Source organism: Bactrocera tryoni, chromosome 2 (assembly GCF_016617805.1).
Source record: "Bactrocera tryoni isolate S06 chromosome 2, CSIRO_BtryS06_freeze2, whole genome shotgun sequence".
Classification (NCBI taxonomy): Eukaryota; Metazoa; Arthropoda; class Insecta; order Diptera; family Tephritidae; genus Bactrocera; species Bactrocera tryoni.
This window is the reverse complement of record NC_052500.1, coordinates 63,193,440-63,208,768: the sequence shown is the minus strand read 5'-3', so window position 1 is coordinate 63,208,768 and position 15,329 is coordinate 63,193,440. Positions and strand designations below refer to the sequence as shown.

At 32.8% G+C, this 15,329-nt stretch overlaps 1 protein-coding gene across 6 annotated transcripts in view; it reads right to left on the bottom strand.

Annotated features, from left to right (window-relative positions):
• Positions 1-7,763: 7,763 nt before the first annotated feature.
• LOC120767851 (alpha-tocopherol transfer protein-like) overlaps positions 7,764-15,329 on the bottom strand; it is a 64,485-nt gene continuing 56,919 nt past the window's right edge. For all 6 annotated transcript variants that reach the window (XM_040094156.1, XM_040094151.1, XM_040094155.1 and 3 more), the window contains 3 exons: positions 9,083-9,177; positions 8,664-8,817; positions 7,764-8,584 (listed from right to left, as the gene is read on the bottom strand). In XM_040094156.1, the coding sequence (XP_039950090.1) occupies positions 8,097-8,584; positions 8,664-8,817; positions 9,083-9,177 (737 nt within the window). In that variant the 3' untranslated portion in view covers positions 7,764-8,096. The remainder of the gene's footprint in view (positions 8,585-8,663; positions 8,818-9,082; positions 9,178-15,329) is intronic.

Below are 15,329 nucleotides of genomic sequence, written 5' to 3'. Positions count from 1 at the left end.
ATATATAATTCAAATTACTAAAATTTTTAATTTATTAATATTCTAATTTTGCATGATTTTTCTTTCATTAAGAAATGCATAAATGGAAACAATTATAATTATTAGCTACGTACAGGGTTGCTAATTTTATTATCAAAAAATTTTTGTTAATAAATCGAAAATTTTGTTTTTAATCCCAAAATCAAAATTAAAAATTTATATCTTAATCCCAAACTCGGAATTAATATTATGGAAATTTATTTATTTAAAACGAAAATCGGAATTAAAAGTCGAATATATCATTTTTAATTCACTAATCAACTGGAAATAAATGCTTTTAACAATCCAAAAATCGGTATTGAAAATTGGAAAAATTATTTTTAGTCCTAAAATCGGAATTGGAAATACAATTATAATTGGAATTCGAGAATAAAATTTTTTTTTAATCCCAAAGTCGAAATTAAAAATTGGAAATTAATATTTTTTATCCCAAACTCAGAAAAAAAAACTAGATAGATATTAAAACAAGTAAGGAAGGGCTAAGTTCGGGTGTCACCGAACATTTTATACTCTCGCATGGTAAAGTGATAATCGAGATTTCATTATCCGTCATTTACATATTTTTCAAATACCGTATTTGTGTAAAGTTTTATTCCGCTATCATCATTGGTTCCTAATGTTTATACTCGTATTATACAAAGAAGGCATCAGATGGAATTCAAAATAGCTTTATATTGGAAGAAGGCGTGGTTGTGAACCGATTTCAGCCATATTTCGTACATGTCATCAGGGTGTTAAGAAAACATTATATACCGAATTTCATTGAAATCGGTCTAGTAGCTCCTGAGATATGCTTCTTGGTCCATAAGTGGGCGGCGCCACGCCCATTTTCAATTTTAAAAAAGCCTGGGGGCAGCTTCCTTCTGCCACTTCTTCCGTAAAATTTAGTGTTTCTGACGTTTTTTGTTAGTCGGTTAACGCACTTTTAGTGATTTTGAACATAACCTTTGTATGGGAGGTGGGCGTGGTTATTATCCGATTTCTTCCATTTTTGAACTGTATATGGAAATACCTGAAGAAAACGACTCTGTAGAGTTTGGTTGACATAGCTATAATAGTTTCCGAGATATGTACAAAAAACTTAGTAGGGGGCGGGGCCACGCCCACTTTTCCAAAAAATTACTTCCAAATATGTCCCTCCCTAATGCGATCCTTTGTGCCAAATTTCACTTTAATATCTTTATTTATGGCTTAGTTATGACACTTTATAGGTTTTCGGTTTCCGCCATTTTGTGGGCGTGGCAGTGGGCCCATTTTGCCCATCTTCGAACTTAACCTTCTTATGGAGCCAAGGAATACGTGTACCAAGTTTCATCATGATATCTCAATTTTTTCTCAAGTTACAGCTTGCACGGACGGACGGACAGACGGACGGACAGACAGACATCCGGATTTCGACTCTACTCGTCGCCCTGATCACTTTGGTATATATAACCCTATATCTGACTCTTTTAGTTTTAGGACTTACAAACAACCGTTATGTGAACAAAACTATAATACTCTCGTTAGCAACATTGTTGCGAGAGTATAAAAATTGGGGTATAAATTTAGAACTTGAAAATTTATATTTTAATACCAAACTCGAACTTTAAATTGTGGAAATTTATTAATTAAATCGAAAATCGGGTTTAAAAACTGGATATATCTTTTTAAAGCCCAAAAGCGAAATTAGAAATTGGAAATATCATCTTAAATCCTAAAGTCGGAATGAATATTTGAAAATATATATTTTTTTAATCCCAAAATTGGAATAAAAAATTGTATTTAAAATTTTTCTTTGTATCCCAAACTCAGAATTAAAAATTGATAAAATATTTTTTAATATTAAAAAAGACATTTCATAAAATAATAATATAAAAAAATAAAAATATAAAATACATTTTTTTTATTACTTTGGCAAGTATTCCAGAGATTAATTTTTTCAGTTGTTTAATCTGGTACTTTGTATTAAAGTTAAAAATTTCAACTTTTAAGCCAATTTTTTGGATTAAAAATTTTTATTTTAATTGAAACAATTATTCTTTGTTAATTGCTTTAGCGAAAATTCTAGGGATTTTTTGGATTAAAATTTTTGAATTGTTTAATCCAGTATTTTGTTTTAAAATTTAAAATTTCAATTTTTAATCCGATTTTTGCGATAAAAAATTTGTTTTTATTTTTAGTGATTTACATTTTTTATTGTTTAATCCGGTATTTATTATTAAAATTTAATTTTTTTATTTAAAATTTTAATTTTATCTAATTTTAAATTTTAAACTGATTTTTTGAATTGAAAACATATTTAAAATTTCTTTAATATACAATTAAAAATCTTTAATATAAAATTAAATTTTTTTTAATTTTAAATTTTGCTCTAATTTTTGGGATTGAAAACATATTTAAAATTTATGTTAAATAAATAAAATAAAATAAATAAATTTTTTAATCCGGTCTTTGGGATTAGATTATTTTTTCCACGATTTTCGAGATTGCAAAATAATAAAAAGATAATTTAACCTTAATTTATTTATCTTTTTTATGAATTTTTGCAACCCTGTTTACATTTTCATTAAAGTTTAAATTAAATTAGCAAGGAAAAGCTAAAACTAGAATGTAAGACAAAGCTTGCCTTTATAAAAAAACGTAAAAAATATATGTTTGCCTATATTAACCATTAAATATATTTACATAATGCAGAGTTTTCAAATATAATGGAAAATGTACAAAGTAAGACCTTGCTAAGGTTGAAACTAGCTCATTACTTGCATATTCCATTGAAACTGATGTGGAAAAGCTGCTTTGGAAACCGTTTATTTCAACTATGTATACATTTCTTAATTTGAGCAAAGTATACAACTTATTTATTTATTTTATTTTTTATTTTTTCAATTTATTTTTCATGTTTTTTTCAATTTATTTATTTTTTTTTCATTATTTTTTTTATTTTAAATTTTTTGTTTTTATTATCCATTATTTTTTTGTTATTTTCTAAACTACCTTAACCTCAATGTTTTGTTATTTGAAACGCAGCAGTTCTTTAGTTTAGTAAACAAAAATATTCATGAATATTGTTTAACCTTACATGACCTCAATATTACTTTTACCTTTTTAACCCGGCATAACCTCACTATTTTGCTTTACGAAACTTTAAATGCTGAAGTTTCTTTTTTTTATTTTAGTACAAAAATTCCCATTAATATTGTTCAATATAACATAACCTCAATATTACTCTTACCTTTTTATCCCAACAGAACTTCAATTATATTTTTTTTTTGTTTTTGTTTTAACGCTGACATTCCTCTTTTGCTTTTTACTTAGTCATACATACATAGCTTAGTTCTATGTATACTCGTACAGCAATTTAATAATATGGCAACTCATTTAATATACTTACATATATATGTACATGTATGTATGTATAGGTAGGTATCTATGCAATAATTGTATTCATAAACATGTTTTTATAATTTAAGTTTTAACGCACACATTTCAATTTACCAAAGCTAAAAATGCAATTTTTATATACCAAATATTAATTTTTAAGCTTAGCACAAAATATTAAAAAAATCTTTGTTTTAAGTGTCTCGAAAAACTAAAATAATAATTTAAAGCTGATTTTTAGTTATTTTAGTATATTTTCTTTAATGCTACGATTAAAAAATTTTGCAATAAATTTTTTTTTAATTTAAATTAAATTAAAAACTTTTTATTTAAATTTTTAATTTTTTTATTTAATTTTTCAATTTTTTCCCCTAAGCTTATAATTAATGAGAAATATATTTCTAATCTTGTATTAAAAAAAAAAATTGCAAAACTTTACAGAAAAATGTATTTTGAAAAATTGCTTCTAACGAGAAAATATCGTGATAAATATTTGTTGCTTTCAATTATTTATTTTCTACAAAACAATTTTAGAAAATACAACAAACAAGAAGTTGTAAGAAAAATTATGTTTCATACATTTTAATATATTTGTCAGTAATGTGCATTATTTTCAAATAGAAAAAAGTTTCTAAATGGACGAAATAATTAATTAAAAATAAACAAACACTAAAAAAAAAAATAATTAATTAAAAATAAACAAAAACTAAAAAAAATATATTTACTTTATTTTTATTTATTTTTTTTTATTATTCAATATTTTTTTTTTAAATTTTTTTTTATCTTCTTATTAAAAAGAAATATTTTATTAAATCTTATCCTTAAAAAAATTAAATATTTAAAAAAAGTTTCTAAAAGGAGAAATTAATTAATTTAAAATAAGCAAAAATACAAAAAATAATTTTCTTTTATATTTCTGTTTTAAAAATTTTACTTAAAATTATCAAAAACCGGTACACATAATATAGTTTTGGGAGATTAAAATGTTTTCAAAAACCATTATATTAGAAAAGACAAAAAACAGTTGCCTACGTTGCACTACTTAATTCAAAATCGTAGCCAAAACTTTTTGATTTACATAACCTAAAAATAAAATTAGTAAATTCATATTAAATTCTTGACTTTCATAGCCAAAGTATCGAATACGGCAAGAAAGTTGTTATAACCCATTAACAACAACAAAAACACCAAAAGATGCAGCCAAAAATAGTCTGCTCTACATAACCTTAAAAATAAAAAAAATTATATTCGCTTCTTGACTTTCACAATAGTTCCACTGGTCAAAACTTGCTTGAAGGATTTTGATCCTTTTTTTAAGTTAAAATATACAACTATAATTAAATTATTGCTATTACAAAATTACTTTAATTAAAAATTTGCGCTAAATTTATTTGTAAGTGCTCAGAAAAGTTAAAAAGTGATCTTAACAGTGCTCGATAACGTCAGAAAGTGATTTATCTACATTTTTTTCATAAAAAATTAAGAACTATCAAAAAATTTAACTTTTCAAATGTTACTTTTTAGAATCGTTCAATTAAACTTATCAAACAATTTCATTATTTATATTTCTGCTTCAAAGCAATATCTGAAACCAATTGTGCCTTGCTGCAATTTAAGTTTAAAACTTAATTATTGAAATATTTACAACAATCATTCGTAAAAATATTACAAACTGTCAACTATCACACAATACTTTTACCAGTTTCATCGATTATATTTGGTGAAAATTATATTTTTCTTACAAAGACATGCATATGTAATATGGAAAGCGTTGCAATTATTTACACCAATACTGTAGTAAATATTTGAAACCAATTATTTTTATTGTATTTATTTCGATTTTGATTTGCAAATCAAGTCGTGCCGATTTCAATTGATTAAATATTAAATTAAGTAACTGCATAGTATGTACGTATGTATGCATGTAAAAAAATTGTAAAACCAATAAAAATCTAAGATGGATGTAAAAATATTATATAACCATACGCAATTGTCTTAACTTAATAATCAAGTGAAATTAAAGTACAGTAAGTTGGTGACTTGAATTACCAGGACACCGAGTCTAACTCTGACAGTCTTTTTTTTGCTCACCCAAATTTAAGGGAGGTATTTTAGGGCACAATGCAACTCCTAAAGGCTTAGGTGCGTCATGAGACAGCCATTCTTCCTACCTACCTACGATAATAGTGCAAGATTTGCTAGAAGAGCATGCCGGTAGTTTTTTTTACTTACGGATCAAGACATGAGGTTCAAGCTTCCTTATAATTGCACAGTCCTCCAAGCGAAAGTGCCTAATATAAAGGTAGCAGTAGCCCCGCAGCTCAACTTCTTGCAGGTTTATGACTCTCCACTCCGATAGTAGGGCGGGCCATGCTTTCGCTGACCGTACTCTAGAAGCTAATCTCGACTTCTTATTTCTAACATCGAATTACTTCATGGTCAGACTAGTTTATGTTCGTGGTCACAGTGAAATTGCAGGAAACTGCAAGATTGATAACAGTCTGTAGTAATTACATACCTCAGTCGCACCAGCCGCAGAGTGAGAACGAGTAGGAGCTCCACTGAGTTTTGGCAGTTCATTCCTGAATGGTTGGGTCTTAAGCAAATTCACATAACACTGATAAAATAGTAGCAACTGTGCAAACGCTAGATATGTCTGCCCCAAGCTAAATCGTAAGAGGTTTAGTGGGCTTCTCATCCTCATTAAAATGCAACTTTGAACGGGATGCAGACGGTATGAATGAATGTTTTGTCAGATCCTATTTGCATAAACTACCTGGAAGAGTATCAGATAAAATCATCTCAACACTTCCATCTTGAGATAGAAACATATCAACACTCAAAAATATCAAAACAGTCAAAATCGACAACTTTGCTCTTTTTCGATTTTAATATTTTTTAAAATTTTGATTCCTTGCTCTTTTGTATTTTAGAAGCAAAGCAGTGTCATTATCTACCAAATTATCCACTGTAAAATTAATTTTAAAAATTCATTATATTTCTTAAATTTCCACTTTTGAAGCTGACGTTGTATGTGTTAATGCTGGTTCCAAGATAGACCAAGTTAGTTTTACCTTCTCGATTAAGCTCTGCAACTCGAATTATCGTTCTGTTAACTGTTGTGATTGCAGCTTCTCGACGTCGAAATTTCCTTATATTTGTTGATGTGAGTTTTTTGCTACACAGAGGATCTTAGCTGCAACAAGATAATGATCCGAGTCAATGTAGGAGCGTACGTACATCGAAGCATCTTCCGTCTATCACAACATGATCGATCTGGTTGGTGGTTTTTCGATCCGGAGACGTCCAGGTAGCTTGATCAATTCTCCTATGCTGGAATCTAGTACTACGATAACCACATTTCGGGCCCCGGCGAAGTCGATCAGCCTCAACCCATTTGGAAATGTTTCATCGTGGAGGCTGAATTTACCGACCAAGCATGATTTTGACATCGTGGCGGGGGTAGCTTTCATAGGTGTTTTTTTTTTATTTTCATTGGTAGTGTTTTTACGTGGCGGGTCCCAAAATATGAATATATGAATTTAGATGAAATCTCAAGCAGTTCATAGTAGATGATTCCCTGCCAATCCCACCAAACATTTACTAAGACTTTCCTGGCCGTTCATCCTGGCTTAGCCACCTTTTGTGCCGGCTTATCGCGTTTCTACTATGACCATTCACTTCAGTAATGGATCGTTTTTTTTTGGGATTCAGCAGCAATTTCCAGTGGGAAAATCAGTCCATAAGGTTTTACTGCGTCAACTCAAAAGACACCCATACATCGAGCTTCATTTTGTAGCCAGTCTTTCCATTCAAAAAAGTGCTTTTATTGTGATTTTGGAAAATAATGATTTAATTTCTACTAGATCTACATATATCTATATCCACTCTATGAAATATTCGATAAAGAAAGAACAAGATAAATAATTTCTTAAATTCTTTATTAAACTATTTACAAGATTTTTATTTTAGTTTATACTGCATTGAAGAGAAAAAATTCAAATATTTTTGGAATGCGTTTTGTTTAATACAAATAAAGTGTTCAGAAATTATTTTTTTACGACTTTTATTTTAAATTGTATAACCAAATTTTGTTTTCTATAAAAACAAAATATATATTTTTTTTATTATTTAAAATTAATTATTTAACTTTTTTCACTTTACAAATGCAGCTAAAGAAAAAAACACTAAAACTATACCTGTTAGCCCTAAAATAAAGTTTTTTCTAAATTAATAAACAATTTATACAAAATAAAAGTATTTTTGTAAAGTGAATACCAAAAATATTTCCTAAAAATTTGGTTAAACTAATAAATTTTGTAGTTATGCATATAAGTGTTTAAGTACGAAAATGTTTTTGTAAATTTTTTCTTTTAGATTTTGAGCTGTCTGACTGATTTTTGTGTTGCCTGACAGTTTGTATTTATACGTTTTTGAAAATGTCTGATCCACAGCTTAAATACACTTAACTTATAGCTATTTGAAAATTTATAATTATTATCACTTAAGCAATTTGGAAATTTGTAGACATTTATTTGTAAAAATTTGTTTTTTTTTTATTGCACGCAGTGCTTTTGTGGTATATTTTTGTTCGACAATAATTTCAGAAAATTGGCAACATAGCAGAAGTTATACACACTTTTTCACTACCCGAAGCTTGCGCTACCGCGCCATTAACCCCAAACTCCCACAGCAGCTTACTTCTTTTTATAGCCATACGAGTTTATCGCCACATACTCCTTATCGCACAACAACAGCAATTCATACCACTGACTGCCGTCGACGCGTTTCAACTCCAAATCGCCACCATACGTGGCTGGCAAGCATTTCGGCGAGATGTGTTTGTGCAGCGAATCGCGATCATTGCCGTGGAAATAGATACGCGAACGCAGTTTCTCACGCAAGAATGGCTTGAAGAGCGCAAAGACAACGTTGAAAATCTTCGGCTGGTTCACAATATGTATGGCCTTGACACGCAGCGGCACAGAATCTTGCAGCCAATCGACTATGCGCTTGGCGAAGGGCGGCGTAAATTGCCAGGTCTGTTGCAAGCTCAAACCGTCCATATCGAATATCACAATAGCGCCACAAATTTGTGTCTCCGGCTCCAACATGGCCGCCTCGAGGAATAGTACAGCGCCCTTGAAGACCTCATCGAGTGTGACTTGCTTGTGCTTCCAGCGTTCTGCGGCAATAGAAAATGGAATATTTACATACATATTTACTAACCGGATCCAACAACAATAATAAATAGTTGTACTTACTGCCCAGCTCGAGTAACAAGATACGCCGACCGCATTGATCGCGATTCGGAAAAACTGTGAGTATGTTGTGCTCGAAAATGTTCGCCTCTTTGCTCGGCGTAAGGCCGTCATAGACGTTGGCGTGCTTCTGCTTGAAGGCGTAGTAACGTTTAATCTGAAAATAATTACATAATGAGCGGGTGCCATGGAAGTGTATGTAATTAAAAATAATATTAAATTCACGAATTCAAGTTGTTAGTCAAGTTGTATGTGGCCGGGCTGGCTGATTACACTGGAATTATATTTCTGTTTCGCATAACTAATCATTAGTGTGCTCGATTACGTGCTTTTATATTAAACTTACTTTCAATGCAACAATTGTTATTTCTGTTGAAAATCTTCTGAATACTCTTATTGATATTTTTTCAAGTTTTCCTTACCAAATCACGCGCACTTTCCGGATAGTATTTGCAGGGCCGCAAGAATCGCACTAGCCATTCATCATTGTCCTTTGGGTAAAGCAAGTCTGTCTGGGCTGCAAGGGAAGAAGAGTTGATAACTCTATAAGTCGAATTATGGTTATTTGTTGAAAAAGAAATATTTTTCTGAAGATCTTTATATTGATTTTGATCGTTCAGTTTGTATGGTAGCTATATTCTAATATAAAAAAAATTCTTCTGAGTTTGTTGCATTTCCTTGATCGGTTCATTTTCCTTTCCATACCAAATTTCATGAGAAATGTCTATGTCTGAATTTGGTATCCTAGCAAAACTAATACGGCTGTGTAAACTGACGTTGAGCGGTACCGGTAAAGTTCCGTCAGGACCGAGAAGAACCTCTCCGAGCCGTTCGATACCAAATAAGGTTTCAGACAAGTCGACTCCTTATCGTGCGACTTCTTTAATCTACTGTTGGAGACAATAATTTAAGCTGCAGATCTGAATAGAGAAGGTACAATCTTCTTTAAGAGTGTACAACTGTTGGCGTATGCCGATGACATCGATATCATCGGCTATAACAACCGCGTTGGACAAAGAAAAAGAAGCGAAGCAAATGGATATGGTAGTGAATGAAGGCAAAACGAAATATCTCCTGTCACCAAACAAACAGACGTCGCATTTGCGACGTGGCTCCAACGTCACTGTTAATAGTCATAACTTCGAAATCGTAGATAATTTTTTTTCATGGAACCGGCATTAACACCAAAAACAGCGTCCACTCGCCAACAGGTGCTATGTACATCGGACTGAGTAGGCAATTGAGAAGTAAAGTTCTCTCTCGTCGAACAAAGACCAAATTCTACAAGTCACTCATCATCCCCCTTCTGCTATATGGTGCAGACGATGACGACGTTAGGAGTTTTCGAGAAAAAGTTTCTGCAGAAAATGTATGGTCTTTTGCGCATTGCCAACGACGAATACCGCAGTCGATGGAACGATGTATGAGCTGTACGAGATATACGACGACATGGGCGTAGTTCAGCGAATTAAGAGATTAAGCTGGCTAGGTCATGGATCGTTCGAATGGATGATAACACTCCAGCTCTGAGAGTATTCTACGTACTACCCGCCGGGGGAAGCAGAGGAAGAGGAAGACCTCCACTCGGTTGGAAGGACCAGTCGGAGAAGAACCTGGCTCCGCTTGGGATCTCCAATTGGCGCCACGTAGCGAAAAGAAGAAACGACTGGCGCGCTGTTGTTAACTCGGCTATAATCGCGTAAGCGGTGTCTACGCCAATTAAGAAGAAGAAGCGGAGTACTGTCAGTCACATTTATGTCAAATTACATGTCAAAATATTCTTTAGTGTTTGAGATACGTGTCGTTTTGTGAGCTGCTAAAAGTGAGTTTTTCGTTTTTTGCGATGTCGAAATTTGTTGAGCAAAGAATTTGCATTAAATTTTGTTTACGGAATCAATTTTCTGCTGCGGATACGTTGAGGATGGTGCAGAAAGCCTTTGGTGATGAGGCTATGTCTAAAAAAAATGTTTACAAGTGGTATAGTGAGTTCCAAGCCGGCCGTGAACGTGTCGAAGACGAAAAGCGTCCAGGGCGACCATCAACCTCAACCGACGAAGCTCACGTTCAACAAATCAAAGATTTGGTGTTGAAAAACCGTCGATTAACAATTAGAGACCTTGCTGATGAAGTTGGCATATCGAAAGGCTCAGCCAATACCATTTTGAAGGATGTTTTGGGCCTCAAGCGCGTCAAATCTCGACTGGTACCGAAAACATTGAATTTTTTGGAAAAAAGACGTCGCGTTGAAGTGTGTGAAACGATGCTTTCCGACTACCAGGGTGTCTTGAAACGCATTTAAACGCCAAAGTCGCTCAAAAATCAAGGTCATGTTGACTGTTTTCTTCGATTATCGTGGTGTTGTGCATTATGATTTCCTTTCAACCGGTCAAACAGTCAACAAGGAATATTATTTGAACGTTATGCGTCGTTTAACGACGTCGTAACGATATCCGCCTAAAAAGGCCGGAATTGTGGAAATTGGTTTTTACACCACGATAATGCACCATCCCATACTGCCCTCGTAATTCGTGATCATTTCGCCAAAAACTCAACCCATATCGTTCCGCAACCACCGTATTCACTTGATCTGGCGCCGAGCGACTTCTGGCTGTTCACCAAGCTCAAAAGGCCGCTCCGGGGACACCGTTTTTATACGATAGAGGAGATTCAAGCCGCAGCGAAGACGGAACTGAAGGCCATCCCGGAAAGTGACTACAACCAGTGTTTCGAAGATTGGAAAATTCGTTGGCATAAGAGCCTTGCATCTGGGAGGGGATTACTTTGAAGGGGATGAAATTGATGTGGAAGAATAAATAAAGAATTTTCAAAATGAATACAATGTCACCTTATTTTTTGGGCACAGTAGTATGTAAGTATGTATATACAAATGATCAACGTGACGAGATAAGTCCATCCGTCAGTTTGCCTATATATACACGAATTAGTCTCTCAGTTTCTAAGATATTGCTCTGAAATTTTACAGACGTTCTTTTCTCGCCAAGAAGCTGCTTATTTGTCGGAACTGCCCATATTGGACAATCATAACATATAGCTGCCATACAAACTGAACGATCGGAATCAAGTGCTTGAATGGAAAAGTTTTTCATTTCACGAGGTATCTTCAAGAAATTTCGCAGAGATTATTATCTAAGGCATAGCCACAAACTCAGAAAAGATTGTTCAGTTCGATCACTACAGCTTATAGCTAAAATCTAAACAAATTTTTCTAAATCAGAATAAAAGATTTTTTTAAAATAATGTATGTTATTAAAATTCCACCTGTGAAACTTTGTTGCAGCCGAAATTAACGGTTTTACCTGTTTCAAACAGCGTTGCCACCCAACCAAAAAAGTTAACTAGTGCAAAATAAGTGAAAAATGTTAAGGACCCATGAAAATTGTTAAATATAAAATGGTTTCAATATGAAGCAGAGTTTATCAAAAATATAACAGTGTGCAATAATAGACAAATTTATTTTAGTTCATTCTGCACTTCTGAGAGATTTTAAACTTAGCATGCTTCTTCTTTATTGCCGTTATAGCCGAGTTTAGTTTAGTTTAATTATCATTAGGTACAAGTAAATCTGAACATGTTTTAGCTTTCAAATTGTATTTAAGTCCTATGGTACATAAACATTGGGTTCTTCATCGCATCGCTAGCCTAACCTAACTTATTATTTATTATTTGTAAACAATAAACAACTGCCTTTAGTGCTAAACGCATGAAATCAATTAACGAACAACAAACATTTGAAAACGAGTGAGAAAACGGAGATAAGAAAGCTAATTACCAAAAATCAACTAAAAGGAGAAGTAGTTAAAAAAAAGAATAAATGCTTTATTAGGCATACCATACAAGCAAACATATAAATTTGAGCATAAAACGTTGTGATTATTTATTTCTAAAAAAAATTGCATTCCGATTTGACTACTGGGTAATTAAGATTATTAACAAAAAACGGTAACTTGGTTCCGTTTATTTTAGCATTGGAGAACGCAAGTAGTATGTATGTTAAGGTGCTTCCTATACAACGCAGAACTACATATGTATATACATACACAAGCATAAAATGGTGTATCCGAAAAAAAAAAACAAAAAAATCAAAACAAACGAAAGCATTTTATGACTTTATGACAGCCCCAACAGTGATGATGACGAGTGAAAATCTGGGAATGTTTGTAAAAAAAATGCCTCTAGCTGTGACCGTGATGATAAAAATGACACTTTCTGAAACTGATTCAGCACTGCGCTGACACTGACTTGCATGCATATACATACATACATACATATTTATATTGCTGTGTTGCAATATACCTGCCGCTTTTTATTATGAAATATTTTTAATACATTTGTAGATATTTGTTTTTGTACGCGCTTTACATGTGCTGCTTCCCATGCGATATTTTTTCGCTGAAAATAATTGCGACAGCTTTTATTACAATCATAACCCTTTACTGTGCGACTCATCACCGTGACCTTCAACTCTCTAAAAAAATAATGTTTCTGCTTTAAGCGGAGAAAATTAAAAGTAAAATTTTTAACTTATTTGTACTTAAATATATATATTATATTAATACAGGGATTTCCCGTTTTCTGATAAAACTGATACATATAACGGGTGGGCCATATAAAATTTAAAATTTAAAAAGTCAATAAAGAAAAAACGGCTTGATATTTTTCAAAGGTCTAACATTTATTTAAATGGTTGTTTTATGAAATTTATTTGTGGAAAACAATTTTGGACAAATGACCACCACGGCTGAGTTTACAGTAGCTTATCCGATCCACCCAATTTTGGAGTACCTTCTCGATGGTTTCAGGCCTTATGGCAGCTACAGCAGCTTGAATCTCGTACTTCAGATCTTGAATTGTTTCTGGATGGTTGGCGTAACATTTATCTTTAACAGCTCCTCACAGAAAATAGTCCAACGGAGTTAACTCGCAGCTTCTGGGAGGCCAATTCACATCACTTCTTTTGCTGATTATGCGATTTTCGAAGAAGGGCGTAAAAGATTGAGTGTAGCGTTTGCTGTATGGCACGTAGCGCCCCAAATGTGACAATTCTGCTTGTTAACGTAACCATCGAGGTGGAAATGAGCCTCGTCCGAAAAGATGATTTTTCGGTAAAATTGACCATCCTCGGTCAAACTTTCAAATTTTCAATATTTCCCAGTTTTCTTCTAGTGAATAGCGACCCATTTCGTAAATTTTAGACTGTTTACTGAATATCTGTCACTTTCCGAATGGTATTTGACGTTTCGAATGTCGAAATATAGATAATTCAAATTTAAAACGTTAGATGGCCCACCCTGTATAAAATTGTGTTCAAAAAGTATCCGGAATTTATAAATAAAACCGAAAATAATTAATTATTCATCAATATTTATTTTGTCGCCTTCAAAGTAATCCCCATCGGATATAATACACCTTTGCCAAAAATTTTTCCAGTCCTTAAAACACTTTCCATAAGCACTTTTTGGAATGGCCGTCAGCTCCTTCAGCGAATTTCGTTCTATCTCTTCGAACGATTGAAAACGGGTTCCACGGAGCGGCAATTTCAGTTTGGGGAACAAAAATTCACATGTAGCCAAATGTGGTAAATACGGCAGTTGATCGATGGTATTTATAACGTGTTTTATTTTAAATGCGTGGCTCGGTGCGATGGTGCGATGAATTTGTAAAATCCATAAATGGATCTTCCACAATTCCGGTCGTTTTCGACGGTTGTTCTCACTCGTTGAACAGAACTCCTTATTAAACGTCTGTCTCTCCGGAACAAATTCCTGACGCACCAAACCACGAATATCGAAAAAAGGACAATAGACAATGAAGTGTTTTTTTTTTTTTTTGGTTTCGGCTGGTTTCTTTCCCCTACATTCCGAGGATTGTTGACTTGTTTGCATGTCAAGTCAGTTATAATGCCCTCCATGAATATGGCATCAGAATTCGCACGATTAAACATGTCCAAAGAGACCTGTTTACGGTAATCGTTTTGAAAAAAATTCTGCTTTATCGGGAAGAGTCGCGTTTCAAACCCAAAATATCCACCGGACGGACTCACTGGAGATGTCGAGATGTCGAGCTCTAACATCGTGACTTGCTTCACGATTTTCAAGCACCATATCCTTCACTTTTTTAATCATTTTATCAGTTGAAGAGGTCGAAGGTCGTCCAGAAGGAGGCATATATCATTATGTCATTTTGAGAGAAACAACTTTTGTTTTTGTGAATAAAATACATAAAAAGAATTTCGTATGTTGATAAAATATTACTAGTTGAAGGAGAAACTTGGCTTTATGACGAGTTTCCGGACACTGCTCCAGGAAAATATACCATCAAAGTTGATATGCTAAGTTTAGACGTGGTGAAATGAGCACCGAAGATAAATCCATTAGCTGGACCCACAAAAACATCAAAAAATCTAAAAAAAAATGAATTTCAAGAAAAAGAAAAAACAGTTTCGTCAAGATAATGTACCGTATCGCAAGTCAGTAAAAAGGATGGCAAAAATTCATGAACTAAGATTGAATTGCTTTTTCTGATTTCAAAAGAATGCTTGCGAGGAAGAAATTTTCTTCGAATGAAAAGGTAGTCGCCGAAATTAAGTCCTATCTTGAAGTAAAGTGCAAATCATAGCACTACATAAATGTGTTTTACTATGGTAGGCCC